Source organism: Bombina bombina, chromosome 10 (genome assembly GCF_027579735.1).
Source record: "Bombina bombina isolate aBomBom1 chromosome 10, aBomBom1.pri, whole genome shotgun sequence".
Taxonomy (NCBI): Eukaryota; Metazoa; Chordata; class Amphibia; order Anura; family Bombinatoridae; genus Bombina; species Bombina bombina.
Window position 1 is genome coordinate 60,788,684 of NC_069508.1, and position 22,766 is coordinate 60,811,449.

The 22,766-nt window shown below is 41.6% G+C and overlaps 1 protein-coding gene across 1 annotated transcript in view; it reads right to left on the reverse strand.

Annotated features, from left to right (window-relative positions):
* Nucleotides 1-22,766, reverse strand: part of LOC128640712 (P-selectin) — a 149,526-nt gene that overhangs the window by 50,250 nt on the left and 76,510 nt on the right. The window contains exon 3 of the mRNA XM_053693139.1: nucleotides 19,693-20,079. Coding sequence (XP_053549114.1) covers nucleotides 19,693-20,079 — 387 coding nt within the window. The remainder of the gene's footprint in view (nucleotides 1-19,692; nucleotides 20,080-22,766) is intronic.

The window sequence follows — 22,766 nt, forward strand, 5'->3', positions numbered from 1 at the left end:
TGCCAAGATGGGAGGGTACAAGAGGCGGCCCATTCTGAGGGCACCAGGCCTGAAACCACTACCCAACAAAGCCCCGCTTCATCCGAAGCTGAGAACATTACAAGAAAGAAAGGCCCCAAGGAAACTGACCCTCAGATAGTCCGAAGCCTAGCTAGAGACTGCAAAATCAGACTAAACTGAGCCAACAGTCCTCCAGGAGACACTGCCCCCAACCACACACCCCTTACTAAGGAAGGGAACACCAGCCCAAAACTCCAAAGGAACAGGGCAAGGAAAAACCAAGGAAAACAGAAAGGATGCCACAAAATTCAATAAAGCGCAGCTCACAAAGACCCAAATGGGTCCACGACAAACAGGGGAAACAACACCCAGACCATTAGAAACCAAGGTCCAGGACCGGGCATCCAAATAGCAATTTTAACTCTCACCATTGTGTGAAAGCACCGAAAACGACAACTGAAGACGTATTCCTCAAGCACTCAGAATACTGAAATATTTAACACCAATACGTGTCGCAGACCTAGACGAGGTAAACACCCGAGTCAAGAACACGCAGCCATCATCAGGCTGACACAGAGAAGATACTTGCTAAAAGTAAAATGCGGCTAAACAAGATATCAGATTACAAAAACAAAAGTGAAGGGAAATGGTAGTAGTAAGGTGGCTGAACCATACACCGGACCACTAGAGCTTGTTTCCAAGACAGAGGGCACCCTCTAAGCAATCCAAGCTGCCAGACCGACACATAGGTCTCAAAAGGGCAGAAGCACAGGACCTCAACAAGGCCCACTACACTCCCGATGAACAACAAATTTCAGAGCCTATACCCAGCTGGGCCAGCCCAAGTGCCAGCAGGTCTGAAAGCAGGGGAACAGAGGAACCCTGACCCCCCGCTCACAAAAGAGCGGGAAAAAAATGGCGTCAGCCATTGCAACAGAGCTCGGGGACCCACCCGAAACTCCTTAGAGACAGTCGACAAGGCCGAAGACCCAAAGTTCTAGCAAAAGGCCCATCTCGACGTGGAGCCAGCAAGACTCCAGATAGAACAGAACAACCCAGAGTGCATGCCTCTCTCCAAAATAGGTTACACTCTTTGTTCCATCCCCTGATCTAGGAGAAGTCCTTAACAAGGCAACCTCCGTAGGAGAATAAGCCCCCCCTCCTAAGAAAAAGTGGGCCAATAAAGACAGAGCACCTGTCCACGTGACACAAAGCCACAGGCTGAGCAAGAGAGCATCTCCACGCATATGAACTTGTAAGGAATCCCCTTCGAAATGCGCACACAGACAGGTTGTAATACCTGCAGTGGTTATCCTGTAAACCATTCGCCTGCAGAACAGTGAAACCGTCAGGTAACTTCAGCAAACCGCCCAAGGGAAACCGTTCATAAAACGTAGGCAAGCCCAATGAGCAGTGGCACTCAGGGAATCTGGCCAACCGTGACCAGAACTACTAGCCAGACCAGAGGTCATAGCCCAAGTTCCCTGGAACAGGGTAACCCCGAACCCGCCCTGGATCCTGAAAAAAATGGGAACAACCTGTAATGGGATCCACCAGGAAAATGCTGAGCAAAAACCTCAGCAACAGGAAGAACTAGGGTGATGACAGGTCCGAGCCCCCAATTGTTTAAAACAAAGAATATTCCAGAAACTCAAACACCCCATCTGATATAAAAAAAACTGACCCACAGGGAGATATCCAGAAGAACCCGGAGAACGAGAACACCTCGCCAGTCCCGACCCAAGGAAGAGACTACCCCATGCCGAAGTCCAATGCTCCAAGGAGCTAAGGCATCTCGAGCCAAGACTCTAGAGCCCATAGGCAATCAAACTGCCACAGACATCCAAGGCAAGGGAATATCTTGAGGACAAGGTCACTCGAGCAAAGGTTAGACTCTACATCACCGCCATACAAGACAGAGGAGCACATGAAACCAAGGATGCGGAGCATCCCCAGATCCGGGAGAAAAATCGCAATCAGAGCCCAAAGGAAACTCTTCCGAAGGGAAAACCAGGTCCCCAAAGGAGACCTAACCCACATGGAGGAGTGGACAAATTCCAACTTGTTTCAAGAGAGAGCAACCGTCTCCCGAAGGGATTCTAACCCCCATGGAGAACGTGCAAGTCCAATGGTCTCACTGACAAGAGAACCACGGAAGGAACAAGCCCAAAGGACAATTCCTCGAGCCCTGGAAAGGCCCAACCGCTGAACCAGCGATAAGGAGGCGCTAAACCCCCAATCCTCCTGTGTGAGGAAGAATACTCTAGGTCCCGAGAGAATCGGAAACAAAGGAGTGACGCAGTGGAACGCCGCTGACCCAGTCAAGCAGCTTGAATGCTAAATCAGGAGTGAAACAATCCTTCCAGCCTCACGGGCCCACAAGTCCTCTATAGAATGCTTAACTGAAACTTGTAAAATAAAACAAGAAACACAAATAATAAAGTGAGCACTCAGTGCCTCAGCCGGACCAGCCAGGCAGAACAGGCGTCACGTGTCTGGTGAGCCACGAGACAGAAGATCTGAACCCAAGCAGGACCAGCCTGCAAACAGGGCCATAACTGTCAAGCTGCCTAAATCCTCCCTCAGAGCGGAAGAGATAACAGGCAAACATAAGACTAATGTGTCCCTTAACAAACTTCTGCAGAAGTAACAGCGAGAATCGATCCCAGAGAAAGATCCCGAAGGAAACGATAATCAAAAATAAAAGACATCCTAACCGGCTAAAAGAAAATATAAGGCAACTCGCAGGTAGACACCCAAGAAAAAACAGGCAGACCCACAGGACCAGTCAAGCGGAACCCTGATCTTCCAACAAAAACTGGATCTCAATAACCGACAATCAGGAGATTACGTCATCCCCTCATGTCTAATGAGGTGAGCCATTTGAAGTAGAATACTGCAGATTCCCGAATCCGTTAAGGATAGGATCCTCTAATAACTCAAAAACGTGTCTGAGTAAAACGCGAAGGCACACTATTCTGTAACTAAAGGCACAACACTCAGGGACAGCTACACCCGCAGGGAACTGTATAGGCACAACCAAGGCCGGGAGACCTGGGACAATCGGGCACGAGCACAAACGCAAATAAACGTCTGGGTTTTGCAGACGCATAATCGCCTAAAATATGTGAAAGTGAAAATGAGCTGCAACCTCCGGGGGGAACAAGCCGCCCTGCAAGGAGGGATAAACATAACCTGGGTTACCCGCATGTGTAGTAGGTAGCGTTAGGGAACTCGCCTCTCAGAGGACAGAACCCCCAGAGGCGGATGGCTCAGTGGACCCCTGATTCCCTGAGTCTGAGAAACAAGGCGATCTAATATGGCATTTTGAACATAACTGATTGACCTGTGTCAACCGGGCCAATTCACATACTTCACAAGACAAAGAATCTGAATCCGAAATTTGAATAGTCTCAGCATCAGAATCCTCCATAACTAGATAGAGAATATATAATATGGACTAAAGAAAATTCTAAACGGCACCTGACACCCACAATGGCTGGGCCACTCACCACCTCCTAGCACCAGACTCTAGCAGACTCGAATTTTACAGTTGCCAGGAATGCGGAAATGGAAGACCAGAACATAAACACATCTAGTCACAAAGTGAACCCCACAGTCCAAAAAAAGCGCGCCCAACCATAAGGTCATGTCACTTCCAAAGGCCCTTATATTCTAAGCCAAGAGCCCAGTTAACACTACACATAAGCAGGTTGAATCACATAATAAACATGATTAAACCCCCCCTGTTCAATAATCCCCCTCAGGAGATATTAACCCTCGATTCCAAGATACCAAAGGAGCCTCAGTGAGGCCCTATATTTATACTTAATAAGTCCCGCAAGATAGCTCTTACAGGAAACAATAAGTTACAGTACATTCTGATGAAGCAAAATGAAACGATCTTACCGGAATCTACACCGTGTAGTATAGTAGCAGCGCCTCTGCCATGGACTTGAGAGAAAAATGCAGGCAGCAAAGCGAAATTCGACAACACTGATTGCTAGTGGAGCTGTTAATATGAGTCTGGATGGATTCGCAGAAAGACTCTCCCTGCATCTCCTGACTATAACTTTCATCCAGGCCCTCACTGAGAGACTGACAGGATTACTTAAAACTCCCATCTCATATTGAAGAGTACTACTCTCCATAAGAGACACAACAGATTTCTGACACTTCTCTGCCAAACTCCTGGGACGAAAGGCAAAGAATGACTGGGGGATGAGGGGAGTGGGAGGAGTATTTAAGTCTTTGGCTGGGGTGTCTTTGCCTCCTCCTGGTGGCCAGGTTCGTATTTCCCAAAAGTAATGAATGCAGCTGTGGACTCTTTCCATTCATGAAGAAAAGTGCATCTACAACTGATTGAGCTTAAAGGGACACTAAACCTAATTTTTTTCTTTTGTGATTCAGATAGAGTATGCAATTTTAAGCAACTATCTAATTGACTCCTATTATAAAATTGTCTTTATTCTCTTGGTATCTTTATTTGAAATGCAAGAATGTAAGCTTAGATGACGGCCCATTTTTGGTGAACAAACTGGGTTGTTCTTGCTGATTGGTGGATAAATTCACCCACCAATAAACAAGTGCTTTCCATGGTTCTGAACCAAAAAAATAGCTTAGATGCCTTCTTTTTCAAATAAAGAAAGCAAGAGAACAAAGAAAGATTGATAATAGGAGTAAATTAGAAAGTTGCTTAAAATTGCATGCTCTGTCTGAATCACAAAAGAAAAATTTGGGTTCAGTGTCCCTTTAATGGCAGGGTGCTCCTCTTCTTTTGTTTATGTTTGTCAATGTAAGCTTAGTAATGTACATTGTAAAGTCTTACATAATGCCTTAGTGTAAGTTTATATTGTATTGTACCCTTTTTATTGTAATGTACTTTTGTATAGCGCTGTGTAAAATGCTGACGTCTTATAAATAAACAATTATAATAATGATGATGATGATGAAGTATTTTCTGTTCTCTGTAACTTGATAAGCTACATTTTCTTCATTGTTTACTAGATTTGATTCATCCCTATTTTCCCTATTTATGGAGGTGCTAATATCAGAGTTTGTTCCAAAACGTTAAGTATTGTTATACTAATTTAACAACTCTTTCTTTAGTAACTGGCTTGCTGGAGAAGCCAAATAATAATAAGTTACTACTAGGGTTGCCATCTGTGTTCCATAAAAGTACTGGATGACCTATAGGTGACTGGGTATGTGTGAAAGGTAGAGGTCACACAATGTGCCCCCAAAAGCTCAACCTTAAACGCCACCCTTGATCCCACCATGTATATTTTTCACAACAGGGCAGTCATTTTATACCCTTGTTGCCAGTAACTCCCGGAAGCAGTAGTAATTTTTACCCCTTGACTGCCAGGAGCAAACACAGCAATGAACACACCCATGGCTGCCTGTATCACAAATAATACTTCTTTTTTGGTCATACTTAAGGAATAAAGACATTGGAGGCCCATTACATTTAGCTGACACTTACGTGACTTTAAAAATACTGGACATTCAAGGGGGCGGAGCCACCAATAAAAGAGAGCGGACGCACACATGCAGAGCTCCTGAATATAATAGGGGAAATAAAGTGTTATCCAGTGAATTCAGCCAAATATCCTGGGATATTATGACTAACTTAGCCTATCCTGCATCAATAACTTCCTTAGCCGAACAAGACAGCAGCCTGAGAAAGTGGCACACTGAGTACTAACGCCACAGGCATCTCAAAAGATCCTTCCTAACAGGGGATAATAGACCGGGACAGCCGGCGAGACATAAAATCAGCCAGCTGTGTCTACCTCAGGAATCCTAAGACCCGGTCGTGCCAGTTCAGACTTGCGGCAGTGAAAATCACATAGCCGCATACCCAGACCCCTCACTTTGGCGCGAAACACCGCCATTTACAGCAGGAACACAGGGGCCTCTCCTCTCATGGCTGACAGGCGAGTGCAGGCAAAAGGGGTGAGAACCTTTTATTATTATTATACAGCATCAAATGGCCTACTTCACGCAAACAAAAGCGGTTACAAGTTAGCAGCTTCAAGTACCTTGCTTAACCTGCCATAGCCAGCAATAACTTCACATGCTGTATAGTATTACACCTAGGCTCTAACAGGCCACATTATTTCTGGGACTCACTCTATTCATATTTCACTGCCATACTACAGCCCTCACAGGTTTCTATTTAACTGATGATCACAGAGCCATGTTCCAGAATAATAAAGGCAAGAAGGGTGGCCCCAGCTCCCGATAATTCCTGCACAGCAACTTAGGGGAAGAGCTCCCGCCAGGTACTTGCGGCCTCACCCTTGTGGTACATCGCGGCTCCTAAATATCATCTCCCCCCCCCCCGAGCACTGGGGTAAGAAGCAGTCATATTTCTATACAGACAACTAAGCCGACATTCAAGTTATATAAGCGCAGCAGCACTATCACCCAGTATGGAAGCTTATATCAACAAAACAATACACAACTTAATTGACACATTAAATATCCAGTATGAGGCTCTCATACAAAAGCTTAGGTCTGACCCCAGCCCATTCCAGAACGGATGCGATGAACATGGTAAACAGTCTAATGGTACTCTACCTTTGCCTGATCCTCCAACCTCTCCCTGCAGTACTGATCAGCTCACAGGAAATACCAATAATAATCAGTATGGAAAGAAAGAACATCCTCAGTTTGCTATGGAGGAATCCTGGCCGAATACTGAAGTACACCTTATTCTAGACTCCCAATGCCAAATTGACTCCCTTTGTGGAGTAGAATTTGTACTTCTTTTACCTACCCTATCTGCTAGAGTAGATTCTCCCCCGCAATCAGACTACGGTCTGAGAAACACAGAACCTCATAAGGTTAATCAGCAATGGACTCTCCTCCATTATTTGTTTGGAATTGAGCGGGTACAAAGGAGAGGTGTGGGTTAACTGCAAAGATCCTGCAACTTTCACAATACGGAGTACCTAGTTACCTACTTACCATAAATATTTTTTAATCTTTCACAATACCCTACCGGAGATATCACTAGTAATGCTAAACGCTGTTTTCCTTGTTTTTTTTTAGTTTTTTTAGTTTTTGTGTTTGTTTTTAACAAGCTTGAATATGTCTTACTCAATACCTATAGATGCCTAGATTGCACACTAAGGAATAGACATGTTCTTACTTAATATGCTAGTTACTGGTTTTTCCCTTATAACAGAGATCTAAATGTCTTTTAACACCCAATTATAGGCCTCTTCTATCCCCCTAACAATATTTTGAATACCTAAAGTGAAATGGTTTCTGCTCTTGCAAACTTAGATATTATCTCACACCTTTTGTTGCAAGACTACTCATCTAGAAGGGAGCTACCTGATATATTTAAAATAACCAGATAACTTATTTTCTTATTATTATATCATTTCCTTGGGGCTGCTTTAATATTTCTGCTGGCCGGAAACAAATAATGGAGTGTAGACCCTAGTTTTCAGACTAGGGGGAGACTATGATGCAGTCACGTCCCAGCTAAGTATGTTAACACACTTTCATATTTTGCATACTGTTATAGAGAGTTCGTATTATTATTGTTTATTAGTGTCAGTGCCATACCGTAGGATTCAAGAATGCTATCAGAAATTACTAGCTCCTCTTAACTATACACGTTGTCTATTTTCTGGGCTGGCAATGGTCTCTTTCTAATAAAAACAGAATTTATGTTTACCTGATAAATTTCTTTCTCCTACGGTGTATCCGGTCCACGGCTTCATCCTTACTTGTGGGATATTCTCATTCCCTACAGGAAGTGGCAAAGAGAGCACACAGCAGAGCTGTCCATATAGCTCCCCTCAGGCTCCGCTCCCCCAGTCATTCGACCGACGGTCAGGAGAAAAAGGAGAACCATAGGGTGCAGTGGTGACTGTAGTTTGCAAAAATAAATTTAAACCTGACCAAATGCCAGGGTGGGCCGTGGACCGGATACACCGTAGGAGAAAGAAATTTATCAGGTAAACATAAATTCTGTTTTCTCCTACATTGCTGTATCCGGTCCACGGCTTCATCCTTACTTGTGGGAACCAATACCAAAGCTTTAGGACACGGATGAAGGGAGGGAACAAGTCAGGTAGCCTAAACAGAAGGCACCACTGCTTGTAAAACCTTTCTCCCAAAAATATCCTCCGAAGAAGCAAAAGTATCGAATTTGTAAAATTTGCTGAATGTATGCAGTGAAGACCAAGTCGCTGCCTTACAAATCTGTTCAACAGAAGCCTCATTCTTGAAAGCCCATGTGGAAGCCACAGCTCTGGTGGAATGAGCTGTAAATCGTTCAGGAGGCTGCTGTCCAGCAGTCTCATAAGCCAATCTGATGATGCTTTTCAGCCAGAAGGAAAGAGAGGTAGCAGTCGCTTTCTGACCTCTCCTCTTACCAGAATAGACAACAAACAAGGAAGATGTTTGTCTGAAATCTTTAGTTGCTTGTAAATAGAATTTTAAAGCACGAACCACATCAAGATTGTGTAACAGTCGTTCCTTCTTAGAAACTGGATTAGGGCACAGAGACGGAACAATGATTTCCTGGTTAATATTCTTATTAGAAACCACTTTTGGAAGAAAACCAGGTTTGGTACGCAAAATAACCTTATCTGCATGGAACACCAGATAAGGTGAATTACACTGCAAAGCAGACAATTCAGAAACTCTTCTAGCAGAAGAAATAGCTACCAAAAACAAAACTTTCCAAGATAGTAACTTAATATCTATGGAATGTAGAGGTTCAAACGGAACCCCTTGAAGAACTGAAAGAACTAAATTTAGACTCCATGGAGGAGCCACAGGTCTGTAGACAGGCTTGATTCTGACTAAAGCCTGTACAAACGCCTGAACATCTGGCACGGCTGCCAGACGCTTGTGTAACAAAACAGACAGAGCAGATATCTGTCCTTTTAAGGAACTAGCTGAAAGACCTTTCTCCAATCCTTCTTGGAGAAAAGATAGTATCCTTGGAATCCTAATCTTACTCCATGAGTAACCCTTGGATTCGCACCAGCAAAGATATTTTCGCCATATCTTATGGTAAATTTTCCTGGTGACAGGCTTTCTAGCCTGGATCAGAGTATCTATAACTGATTCCGAAAAACCACGCTTAGCTAGAATTAAGCGTTCAATCTCCAAGCAGTCAGTTGCAGAGAAACTAGGTTTGGATGTTCGAATGGACCTTGAATTAGAAGGTCCTGCCTCAAAGGTAGCTTCCATGGTGGAACCGATGACATATTCACCAAGTTCGCATACCAAGTCCTGCGTGGCCACGCAGGAGCTATCAGAATTACCGAAGCCTTCTCCTGTTTGATCCTGGCTACTAGCCGGGGGAGAAGAGGAAACGGTGGAAAGACATAAACTAGATTGAACGACCAAGGCGCCACTAAGGCATCTACCAATGTCGCCTTGGGATCCCTGGACCTGGACCCGTAACGTGGAACTTTGGAGTTCTGATGTGACGCCATCAGATCCAGATCTGGAATGCCCCAAAGTTGAGTTAACTGGGCAAAAACCTCCGGGTGAAGTTCCCACTCCCCCGGATGGAAAGTCTGACGACTCAGATAATCCCCTTCCCAGTTGTCAACTCCTGGGATGTGAATTGCTGATAGATGGCAGGAGTGATCCTCTGCCCATTTGATGATCTTGGATACCTCCCTCATCGCCAGGGAACTCTTTGTTCCTCCCTGTTGATTGATGTACTCTACAGTCGTCATGTTGTCCGACTGAAATCTGATGAATTTGGCCTCCGCTAGTTGAGGCCATGCCTGGAGCGCATTGAATATCGCTCTCAATTCCAAAATGTTTATCGGGAGAAGAGATTCTTCCCGAGACCATAGACCCTGAGCTTTCAGGGACTCCTAGACCGCACCCCAGCCTAAGAGGCTGGTGTCGGTCGTGACAATGGTCCACTCCGGTCTGCGGAAACTCATTCCCTGAGACAGGTGATCCTGAGACAACCACCAGAGGAGTGAGTCTCTGGTTTTCTGGTCCATTTTTATCTGGGGAGACAAATCTGCATAGTCCCCATTCCACTGTTTGAGCATGCACAGTTGCAATGGTCTTAAATGAATTCGAGCAAAGGGAACCACGTCCATTGCCGCAACCATTAGTCCTATTGCCTCCATGCACTGAGCTATGGAGGGTTGAGGAATGGATTGAAGAACTCGATAAGTTTTCAAAAGTTTTAACTTCCTGACCTCCGTCAGAAAGATCTTCATTTCTACCGAGTCTATTATTGTTCCCAGGAAGGGAACCCTTGTGAACGGGGACAGAGAACTCTTTTCTATGTTCAGCTTCCACCCATGAGACCTTAGAAAGGCTAGAACAATGTCCGTATGAGCCTTTGCTTTGAGAAAGGACGACGCTTGTATTAAAATGTCATCTAGGTAAGGTGCTACTGCAATGCCCCTTGGCCTTAGCACCGCTAGAAGGGACCCTAGCACCTTTGTGAAAATTCTGGGAGCAGTGGCCAATCCGAAGGGAAGAGCCACGAACTGGTAATGCTTGTCCAGAAAGGCGAACCTCAGGAACTGATGGTGATCTTTGTGGATAGGAATATACAGATACGCATCCTTTAAGTCCACGGTAGTCATATATTGACCCTCCTGGATCATTGGTAAAATTGTCCGAATGGTTTCCATTTTGAATGATGGAACTCTGAGGAATTTGTTTAGGATTTTTAAATCCAGAATTGGCCTGAAAGTTCCTTCCTTTTTGGGAACTACAAACAGGTTTGAGTAGAAACCCAGTCCTTGTTCTGCTGTTGGAACTGGGTTGCTGGGTTGCTGTTGCATAGTAATAGCAATTGGTGCGCTAGATGTACTGGGCATCGCTTGCGCGGGCATAGCTGGTGTTGACACAGAAGGAAGGGATAGCGGGCTATCCTCACTACCTTCAGCTAAAGAATCATCTTGGGCTACATCTTTAAGCGTGATTGTACGGTCCTTAAGCTGTTTGGACGCTATGGCACACTTCACACATAAATTTAATGGGGGAACAACCTTGGCCTTTAAACATACAGAACATAGGCTATCTGAAGGCTCAGACATGTTTGACAGGCTTAAACAGAACTTCAATGCAATAAAAATTATTTTTGACAAAAACGTTACTGTGTCTTTAAATAATAAAAGTGCACACTTTATTACTGAAACATCAAAAAACCATCAAATAAACATCCGATTTTAATGAAATTTTCACCACAGTGTCTTAATGCTTTGAAAAGATTGCACACAAATTTTCAGACCAATTAACCCCTTAATGCCCAAACCGGAGCTAATAACAGCAGTTAACCGGTTAAAAACATTACAGTACACTGCCACAGCCTCTACTGTGGCTTTTACCTTCCTTAGGGATTATTTAAGTAGGAAATAAGCCTCTCTGAAGTCCTTTCTGATGTCTCTGGACTCCCCACGTGAAGCTGCATGAACTGCCTAGTCAAAACAACTGCGCAATTGAGGCGCGAAAATGAGGCCTCCTCCTTCTGCATTCTAGAGTGGAGGGGCCTTTCTGACTAGATTAGGTGTCCAAATAAGTGCCAGGTGCAAATTAAACCCCAAAAGTGTTTTAAAGTCTGAAAAAACACCTTACAGGGAGTGCAGAATTATTAGGCAAATGAGTATTTTGACCACATCATCCTCTTTATGCTTGTTGTCTTACTCCAAGCTGTATAGGCTCGAAAGCCTACTACCAATTAAGCATATTAGGTGATGTGCATCTCTGTAATGAGAAGGGGTGTGGTCTAATGACATCAACACCCTATATCAGGTGTGCATAATTATTAGGCAACTTCCTTTCCTTTGGCAAAATGGGTCAAAAGAAGGACTTGACAGGCTCAGAAAAGTCAAAAATAGTGAGATATCTTGCACTCTTAAAATTGCAAAGCTTCTGAAGCGTGATCATCGAACAATCAAGCGTTTCATTCAAAATAGTCAACAGGGTCGCAAGAAGCGTGTGGAAAAACCAAGGCACAAAATAACTGCCCATGAACTGAGAAAAGTCAAGCGTGCAGCTGCCAAGATGCCACTTGCCACCAGTTTGGCCATATTTCAGAGCTGCAACATCACTGGAGTGCCCAAAAGCCCAAGGTGTGCAATACTCAGAGACATGGCCAAGGTAAGAAAGGCTGAAAGACGACCACCACTGAACAAGACACACAAGCTGAAACGTCAAGACTGGGCCAAGAAATATCTCAAGACTGATTTTTCTAAGGTTTTATGGACTGATGAAATGAGAGTGAGTCTTGATGGGCCAGATGGATGGGCCCGTGGCTGGATTGGTAAAGGGCAGAGAGCTCCAGTCCGACTCAGACGCCAGCAAGGTGGAGGTGGAGTACTGGTTTGGGCTGGTATCATCAAAGATGAGCTTGTGGGGCCTTTTTGGGTTGAGGATGGAGTCAAGCTCAACTCCCAGTCCTACTGCCAGTTTCTGGAAGACACCTTCTTCAAGCAGTGGTACAGGAAGAAGTCTGCATCCTTCAAGAAAAACATGATTTTCATGCAGGACAATGCTCCATCACACGCGTCCAAGTACTCCACAGCGTGGCTGGCAAGAAAGGGTATAAAAGAAGAAAATCTAATGACATGGCCTCCTTGTTCACCTGATCTGAACCCCATTGAGAACCTGTGGTCCATCATCAAATGTGAGATTTACAAGGAGGGAAAACAGTACACCTCTCTGAACAGTGTCTGGGAGGCTGTGGTTGCTGCTGCACGCAATGTTGATGGTGAACAGATCAAAACACTGACAGAATCCATGGATGGCAGGCTTTTGAGTGTCCTTGCAAAGAAAGGTGGCTATATTGGTCACTGATTTGTTTTTGTTTTGTTTTTGAATGTCAGAAATGTATATTTGTGAATGTTGAGATGTTATATTGGTTTCACTGGTAAAAATAAATAATTGAAATGGGTATATATTTGTTTTTTGTTAAGTTGCCTAATAATTATGCACAGTAATAGTCACCTGCACACACAGATATCCCCCTAAAATAGCTAAAACTAAAAACAAACTAAAAACTACTTCCAAAAATATTCAGCTTTGATATTAATGAGTTTTTTGGGTTCATTGAGAACATGGTTGTTGTTCAATAATAAAATTAATCCTCAAAAATACAACTTGCCTAATAATTCTGCACTCCCTGTATATATACTGAAAAACATGCTAAAAAGCAATTGATTAAGCCCACAATAGTGTCAACCAGCATAGAGCCCTTAATATAAGCCATCATTTTATACAGAGTCTAAGAAAAATGGCTTACCTATCCTTGAGGGAATTTCTGACAGTCTTCTAGCATTACATGGTCTTGTTAGAAAAATGACTGATCATACCTGAAGCAATTAAGCCTGCAAACTGTTCCCCCCAACTGATGTTCTCTGGTATTCAACAGTCCTGTGTGGGAACAGCAATGGATTTTAGTTACTGGTGCTAAAATCATATTCCTCTCAGCAGAAATCTTCATCACTTTCTGCTTAGAGTAAATAGTACAAGCCGGCACTATTTTAAAATAACAAACTCTTGATAGAAGAAATAAAAAACTACAACTAACACCACATACTCTTTACCACCCCCGTGGAGATGCTACTAGTTAGAGCGGCAAAGAGAATGACTGGGGGGGCGGAGCCTGAGGGGAGCTATATGGACAGCTCTGCTGTGTGCTCTCTTTGCCACTTCCTGTAGGGAATGAGAATATCCCACAAGTAAGGATGAAGCCGTGGACCGGATACACCAATGTAGGAGAAAAAGGAGTTTAACATCATAACTTACCACAATACTCTAGTTCACCTCTTTACTACCAGGCACTTACAATATACACGTTAAACCCATACAACATTTATTACTGTATATTATATATCTTCATAGTCCAAAAGTGAACGATCATACCCTTGGACATGCATTGAACATTACCATGGCTATGGCCGGGGTTGTGGGACTCAGGCGATCATACCCCTATATGTGGCCAAAGCTTTACCACCCTATAAGATCCCCAACACTTATGCTTCATAGTGCCTTGGGTTAAACACAATACTTACACTGAAGTTAGCTGGCGACTTAGACACCTGTACAGTTTGTACCTCTGTTATAAAATGCTTAGTCATAGACACATAGAAGATGTAACTTCTCTATAGCTTAACACTTAGGTTCATATGTCAGAGACACTTGCTATGTTTTGGTTTATAAAGGTTTAGGTCTCAGACCCATATTATATACTGTTCCATTTTATATTGCTCTATAAGTTAAGATACTATATGCATGTAGTGATATCTCTTACAACTACCCAGCACTCACTTGATGTGAATGGGCGAGCGTACACATATAATACTCATTACTAGGTATACATTCATGCCTTAAGCAACTAACTACTACACTCCAGTTTCAGAACAACTACACTGTTTTATGTGTATCTCTCTTGAATATCTGTTGAGCTCCTACTCATTTTTACTGCTTTAAATCTGCAATAAAGTATATACAGCTAAATCTGCCCCTTTCCTAATCTCTTGTGTATTATATACTATTTTAGAGGCCCACAAGTGGCCATCTTTTCCACTGACCTCCCCCCCCCCCCCCGTACTAAGTTTAATAGATTGGGTTCAAGAGTGGCCCAAGATAGTATTGGAGGGTTTTCTCAATAAATACACATGTAATTTGCATTTCATCTTGGGTAACTATAGACAGACTATACCACATCTACCATAATTTCCTTTATATTTGACTTAAAGGTAATTTGTATTTCTGTCCAACTATTTTGTTAACAGATTGGTTGTTAAGGGCTCACATTTTGGTTTATTCCGCCATATTGTACTTGCAGGCTATTTTTAACTGTGTATTCTGCTCATTCGAGATGTGGTTATTGTTATTGCTGTATATGCATCATAGAAGTAGATTATGGCTATTGAAGGTATTTCTGTGTTAAGAATATTCTACAACACACTTTGTAGACATTTCTAGACTACCAAACTGGAATAGATATTTAAAACTGTATTTTTTATATACGGCTATACAACTTGTGTTACATTTTACAAAAACCTCAATACAACAGTTTGAGAATCTAGACCCCTTATATACCCCTGGTAAAAACCTTATTAGAATATTCTATTCTACCATACCCCTGCACTTACCCCTATATCCCTGCCGCATACCCTCTACTCATTTCCCCATCATAATTTTCCTTATGGTAACCCTGGAAGGCTCCGCCCCTCTCCCCCCACCTCAACTCAGAGCGGTTCTTGTCCGCTGAGACCCAACAGAATTATCAATAAGACTAGTTTTTTCTAAACATAAGGGCCCTCACAAGGCCAGCTAATTAGTCATTCTTGATAACTACTTAAAAATATAAAATGGAGGTTCCAGGTATCTATATTTTAACAATCAGCTTACTTTTTGCCTATATATTTGTAATATGTACTATGAAAATGCTGTCATATATACTACAACATTTATTGTCTGTTTTTCTTCTTATGCGCAAAATTGCAATAAAAATATTTAAAAAAAAAAATACTGGACATTCAAGTGTCCTGTATTCTTGTATAGATTTTACTGGACAGCTTGCTAAAATACTGGACAGTCCAGTTAAATACTGGGCACCTGGCAACCCAAAATACTACTGTAGTGTTAAACTTTGCCATACTGTAATGTTACATAGTTTGTGCAATATAATCAGCACATAGCAGTTAGTTTTAGCCTTCCTTCAAATTAGGAAACATTAGCAGAAAATACACTCTGCACTAGATCAGAAAGGTAGAAATGGAATTAGTTATCGAGCAGCAATGTATACACGTAGGGCAATGGCTTTAATTAGATATCTCACTCCTATTACCCTGATGTAACAAAAGTAATATGTGATGTTACCCATAATGCAAAGGGTAATATTATTATGATTATCGGTTATTTGTAGAGCGCCAACAGATTCCACAGCGCTTATGCACACGTTATGATTTATGTCTGAATGGCAAATGGGGTAGTAAATAACTGTCCCTCTATACACTGGGTATTGCTGGAGAGGTAGCAGCCTAACCAAATTCAGGGGTAAATGTGTGGCCCTTGTGGCAATTAGTTACTAAATATTATTTTATCAGTATTGTTATAATAATAATATCTAGTACAAGGTAATTAAATAAAATACTGCTCTGCATAGTGTATCATCAATGAAGGGGTTAAATTCTTATTTTGAACCAGATTACGTGTGGAGCGCTACAGTAACATGCGTCCGTTAGTGGCAAATTTACAGTTTATGGGCACACTTTAATGATACCGCAAGCTTGCGGTTTAACTTAGCACTAAGTTCAATTAACCAGAGGTTAGACCTCTGGTTAAAAATAAAATGTTGCCCCAATTGCCCTCAAAACATAAGAAAAATATATGAGTTCCTTTTTTTTTTTTTTTTAAATAAACTGCACAAAGCAGTTATAAGGGGTCAAAGTAAGGGGGAGTGCCTTCTCATTGAGGTCAATGGAGGACTGCATTTTCACAATAAATATATATGCTTATATAACATATATATTAACCCCTTAATGACCAGACCATTTTTCAATTTTCTTACCCTTAAGGACAAAGGCTATTTTTACATTTCTGTTGTGTTTGTGTTTAGCTGTAATTTTCCTCTTACTCATTTACTGTACCCACACATATTATATACCGTTTTTTCTCGCCATTAAATGGACTTTCTAAAGATACCATTATTTTCATCATAGCTTATAATTTAATATAATTTTTTTTTATAAAATATGAGGAAAAAATGGAAAAAAACACACTTTTTCTAACTTTGAACCCCAAAATCTGTTACACATCTACAATCACCAAAAAACACACATGCTAAATAGTTTCTAAATTTTGCCCTGAGTTTAGAAATACCCAATGTTTACATGTTCTTTGTTTTTTGTTTTTTTGCAAGTTATAGGGCAATAAATACAAAAAGCACTTTGCTATTTCCAAACCACTTTTATTCAAAATAGCGCTAGTTACATTGGAACCCCCCCCCTGATTTTAATAAAATAAAACACAAATACTACCTTATTTACTGCACATAATTAAACTTCGTATTCAAAAATATTTAAGCATTCGATCACTGGAAAATAGGTTTGTTGTATGTGGTTGTGAAATAAAGCTACTTTTTTTTAATGTGGCTTTAGTATGAAGATACTTTAATGATAAGTCCCTATCTTATTTAGGGTTTCAAGGTGTCCAATATATAACTGGGGGGGGGGGGGGGCGGCGGTGCATTAGCGGGTGAAGCCACCTCCAAGAAAATAGTTCTTGCAGGTTGGGATGTCTGAATTAAGGAGCTTGTAGGTTTAATTTTAGCTTTAGTGTAGTGTAGTAGACAACCCCAAGTATTGATCTAGGCCCATTTTGGTATATTTCATGCCACCATTTCACCGCCAAATGCGAGCAAATAAAAAAAAAAAAAAAAAACGTTACATTTTTCACAATTTTAGGTTTCTCACTGAAATTATTTACAAACAGCTTGTGCTATTATGGCACAAATTGTTGTAAAAGCTTCTCTGGGATCCCCTTTGTTCAGAAATAGCAGACTTATATGGCTTTGGCGTTGCTTTTTGGTAATTAGAAGGCCGCTAAATGCTGCTGCGCACCACGCGTGAATTATGCCCAGCAGTGAAGGGGTTAATTAGGTAGCTTGTAGGGAGCTTGCAGGGTTAATTTTAGCTTTAGTGTAGAGATCAGCCTCCAACCTGACACATCCCACCCCCTGATCCCTCCCAAACAGCTCTCTTCCCTCCCCCACCCCACAAATGTCCCGCCATATTAAATACTGGCAGAAAGTCTGCCAGTACTAAATAAAAGGATTTTTTTTTAAAATAAAAATAATAAAATATTTTAGCTGTGATGGACCCCTGCCTTAGCGCCCAACCTCCCTGATCCCCCCCCCAGCTCTCTAACCCTCTCCCCTACTTAATTGCCGCCACCTGGGGTACTGGCAGCTGTCTGCCAGTACCTAGTTTGCCCCCAAAAACAAAAGTATTTTTTTTTCTTTTTAACTTTAAACTCTTTCTGTAGTGTAGCAGCCCCCCCACAATACCATCCCCCTCCCCTCCCAGATCCTTTTATATATATTTTTTTTTTTTACTTTTTCCCCCCTATCCCCCATCATTGGTGTCAGTGTGGCTAATGCACGCTCGTGCGCGTGCACAAACATGCGCGCGCCCCCACAGGCCCCCCCACGCTCCCGGCACCTGGCGTGCACATTGCACTTACAGGAACCGAATGCCGGGTAGCGATGGGCCGCCCACCCGCCTCCCTTCTACGCTCCCACCCACCAACGAACGGCACCATCGCTACCGGTGCAGAGAGGGCCACAGAGTGGCTCTCTCTGCATCGGAGTCTTGTAAAAAGGTATTGCAGGATGCCTCCATATCGAGGCATCACTGCAATACCCTGAGAGCTGCTGGAAGCGATTGCGATCGCTTCCAGCACTTTGTTAGACAACTGACGTACCAGGTACGTCTATGTTCATTAATGTTTGTTTTTGAATGACGTACCTAGTACATCATTTGTCCTTAAGGGGTTAATGGGACACTAAACCCAATTTTTTTTATTTCATGATTCACATAGAGCATGAAATTTTAATCAACTTTATAATTTGCTTCTATTATAAATTTTTCTTCGTTCTCTTTCTATCTTTATTTTAAATGCAGGAATGAAAATCTTAGCAGCCAGTCCATTTTAGGTTCAGCACCATAGATAGCGCTTGCTTATTGGAGGCTGACATTTACCCACCAATAAGCAAGCATAACCCAGGTTCTCAACTAAAAATGGGTCGGCTCCTATGCATTACATTCCTGCTTTTAAATAAAGATAGCAAGAGAATGAAGAAAAATGGATAATAGGAGTAAATTAGAAAGTTGCTTAAAATTGCATGCTCTATCTGAATCACAAAAGAAAAAAATTGGGTTCAGTGTCCCTTTAATATTTGTATATACATATAAAACGCATAAATATACACATATATATATATATATATATATATATATATATATATAAAAGCATATGCATATATATTTATTTATTGTTGCCCATCACTGCATGATTTGCCCCCTGCGCTGCGCTAGGTGGTTTAATGTGGCTGCCGGCATGAAAACAAGGCTCCCTTTGGAGCCTAAGGAAGGGCTTTCACCACATTTACGTGCAATGGTATTACTGAGTGAAGTGCAAATATCACGTAAGCGAGAGCAAATATTGCGTTAGTAAACTGGCCCTTTGTGTTTGCTGGTAACTTGAGAGAAATCCATTTTCTTCACTGTATGAACTTATTTGAAAAATTTTTTTTTTTTTTTTTTTTTTATTTTTTTTTACCTGAAAAGATCTTATTCTAACAGTAATTAAAACCAAACTAAAAACTGATACAGCAGTACCAGTTATGCACTTTTACTAAAGCTCATTAGTTCTATGCCAAATTTCCCATGGATCCACCCATCCCCAGCAAGGGTCTGGCCATAAAGCCAGTAACTCTGTCCTATCAGGCATATCTCCACCTACAGAGCATACATGGCTCGGCCACTCACTCTAGAAGTCCCAGTTCCAGAAGCTAATGTTGAGAGGAATGCTATAAGCACGGCAAGAAAACAATGGTTGATTCAGGACAGGATTTAAAATAAATCTTCATTTTGAAATGCATTCATTTTCGAAGAAACAAAGACAAACATGGACTATAAATTCCCTTTAATTAATCCTTACCTAGATAACACAAAGCCCTTTTTTTATTTGTACACGGCTCATCATTCCATTTCCCGCTATGTTCCAGCCTCTGTATGTAAATCTCCACACAGTCTTGTTGTTTCCCTTTGTTATTAGGTTCTCTTGGTGCCCAGTTTTTCGCTTCGGCAGTCAGTGTTTTATTGGTTCCTACCCATGTCCAGACTTCATTTATTTTACGAATTCCAATCCAGTAGTGTTTTGGGGAAGGAGGCAACACCTGGCTCAGATATGTGATTTCGTCTTTATTCTGAATTGCCACCATGTCTGTATAATGAGTTCTGCACCAGTTACGTGACATACTCCATGTAGTTAATTGTGTATCATAGTGGTATGTCCAAGCAAAAACATTGCTGCCTTTAAAAAGTCCTAAAATCAGAGAGAGTTTTTTTACATTAAAATGTTAACATTATATTACAAGGCTGTGGATTTACTGTGCACTTGTCAGTGTCTTATCTAAATGCAAAACTATCACAGTTTATGTAAAATACAATAGATAAAGTAGGGTTTTACACTGCAGTTTACCATTGTAACTTTACCACCAACATAAAGAATTTGGAGACAAGTGACATTGGAGACTAATACAATCTGTTGGGAAATCTGTGTGAAATGCCTTTAAGTTTAATTAACCATATGGAATGAAGACAATGAGGCCGATTTACCAAATGTCTGTCGGACCTGATCTGACACTGCGGATCAGGTCCGACAGACCTCGTTGAATACGGAGAGCAATACGCTCTCCGTATTCAGCATTGCACCAGCAGCTCACAAGAGCTGCTGATGCAACGCTGCCTCCTGCAGACTCGCGGCCAATGGGCCACCAGCAGGAAGGTATCAATCAACCCGATCGTACTCGATCGGGTTGAATTGCAGCGATTCCTGTCCGCCTCATCATAGCAGGCGGACAGGGTTATGGAGCAGTGGTCTTTAGACCGCTGCTCAATAACTTGTGTTTCTGGCGAGTCTGAAGATTTGCCAGAATCACGGGCCCACAAGCTCCGTTCGGAGCTTGATAAATGGGCCTCAATGGCTTTGCAACGTCAAAAAGTAATGTCACTGCTTAAAGAGACAAGATATCCAAATGTTGAATCACTTAAAAGTGATGCAGCATATCTGTAAAAAGCTGACTTGAAAATAGCACCCGAATACAGTATCTCTATCAAGAGAAAGATATAAATACCTCAAAATTTCCTCAGTAGTCACATCTCGTTATAAAGGAATTTTAAGAATCCAATCACAATGCTTGTACCAGGACTTCCTCAGTTTAAGGAAGTTTAAAATAAAATCGTGTTTAATATTATTGAAATCCAAAGAGATCATAGTAAAGCAAAATGGGAAGTCTGTTGAAGCTGATTGCCTGTTTTTTTCCCCCCATGCAAATGACAGTAGCTCTGGATCAAAGAGCACTTACTCTGGTGAGCTGAATAAATTTTGTGGTAACATATCTTCCTTTCTTACATGTTCAGGTGATAGTTTCTTGTCAGCTTTTTAAAGTTATGCTGCATTACTGTAGCATTATTATGTCCCTTTAATAAAATTATTTTTTCCCATCTTATTAGAATTAAGACTCTATCACTGCGATGCCAAGAAGAAGATCAATCACAATCATACAGAAAAAAAATATCAAATGATTTTCAAAAGAAAGACACCATTAAAGTCTACAGGGATTTTTGTAGATAAATCATTGGATATGTTTTTTTCTAAAGGACTGTGATCGACCCTCAAGTCTGACTGGATTTGCAAACATTTCTTAACAAAAAAGTCTCTATTTGATGATATGGAGGCCTATTTATTAAAGGTCTGTCAGACCTGATCCGACAGTGCGGATCAGGTCCGACAGACCTCGAATGCGGAGAGCAATACTCTCTCCGTATTCAGCATTGAACCAGCAGCTCTTGTGAGCTGCTGGTGCAACGCCGCCCCCTGCAGATTCACGGCCAACCGGCCACCAGCAGGGGGGTGTCAATCAACTCGATCGTACTCAATCGGGTTGAATTGTGGCGATCTCTTTCTGACTGCTCAGAGCAGGCGGACAGGGTTATGGAGCAGTGGTCTTTAGACCGCTGCTTTATAACTGCTGTTTCTGGCGAGCCTGCAGGCTCGCCAAAAACACGGGCCCTCAAGCTCCATTCGGAGCTTGATAAATGGCCTTAAGGAATGGTTTCATAGGTGCCTCATTTTTGTTCGGATAGTAGAGTTTCCAAAAAATATTTCCATCCAAACTGGAGAATGGATGTCTTCATGACATCATCAAGCTATCAACGTTATTTTTATTAGCTATTTGGACTTTAAAGGACACTAAGAGACTGGTCACAATCCTTTAGAAAAATGTATCAAATTATTTATCTACAAAAATTCCCATAGATTGTAATGGTGTTTTTTTTCTGTTAAAAATCATTAGACACACTTTTCTAAGGAATTGGGATGAACTCCTAAATGTTATAAAAATTCATAGATTAGTTTTGATGGTGATAGATTTGTTTTGCCCTATGTCTATTTATCATAAGGGATTATAGGCCTGTATGGTCACACCCAGAATAAAATACCTCCCGTACCGTAACCCAAACCCTTAAACCTACTAAACCATAAGGAAAAAAACCAGATAAACCAGTGTGGAAGAAAAGACCAGATGCCAGTCAAGTTTATTAAGAATAACTTATTATAAACCGAGTATATCCAAACGATATTGGATTTTTGCATCCATTTGCATGCAAGTTAAACACTGCTCGTATTACGGTTGAAAGTAAATGTGAACACACAAGCGATTTATGTTAGAATGATTAATGCAACTTAGCTCTGGTGATTAACTGTTACGCAAGACAAAAAAGTGGCATAAAACACATAAAAAATAAATTTAACAATACAGTAACACTCTTATTAACACGGTCTGATAACAATTAGCAACACTTCCCAATGAATTTGTGACTCATTACAAGTATAAAGTGTAGGTACTGCAATGTTTTATTAAAATAAAATATGCAACAATGTCAGATTAACACAAAACACATTCTGTAGAATGTAGTCAGTGTTTATTTGAATGTTCAACTCGACTCAAT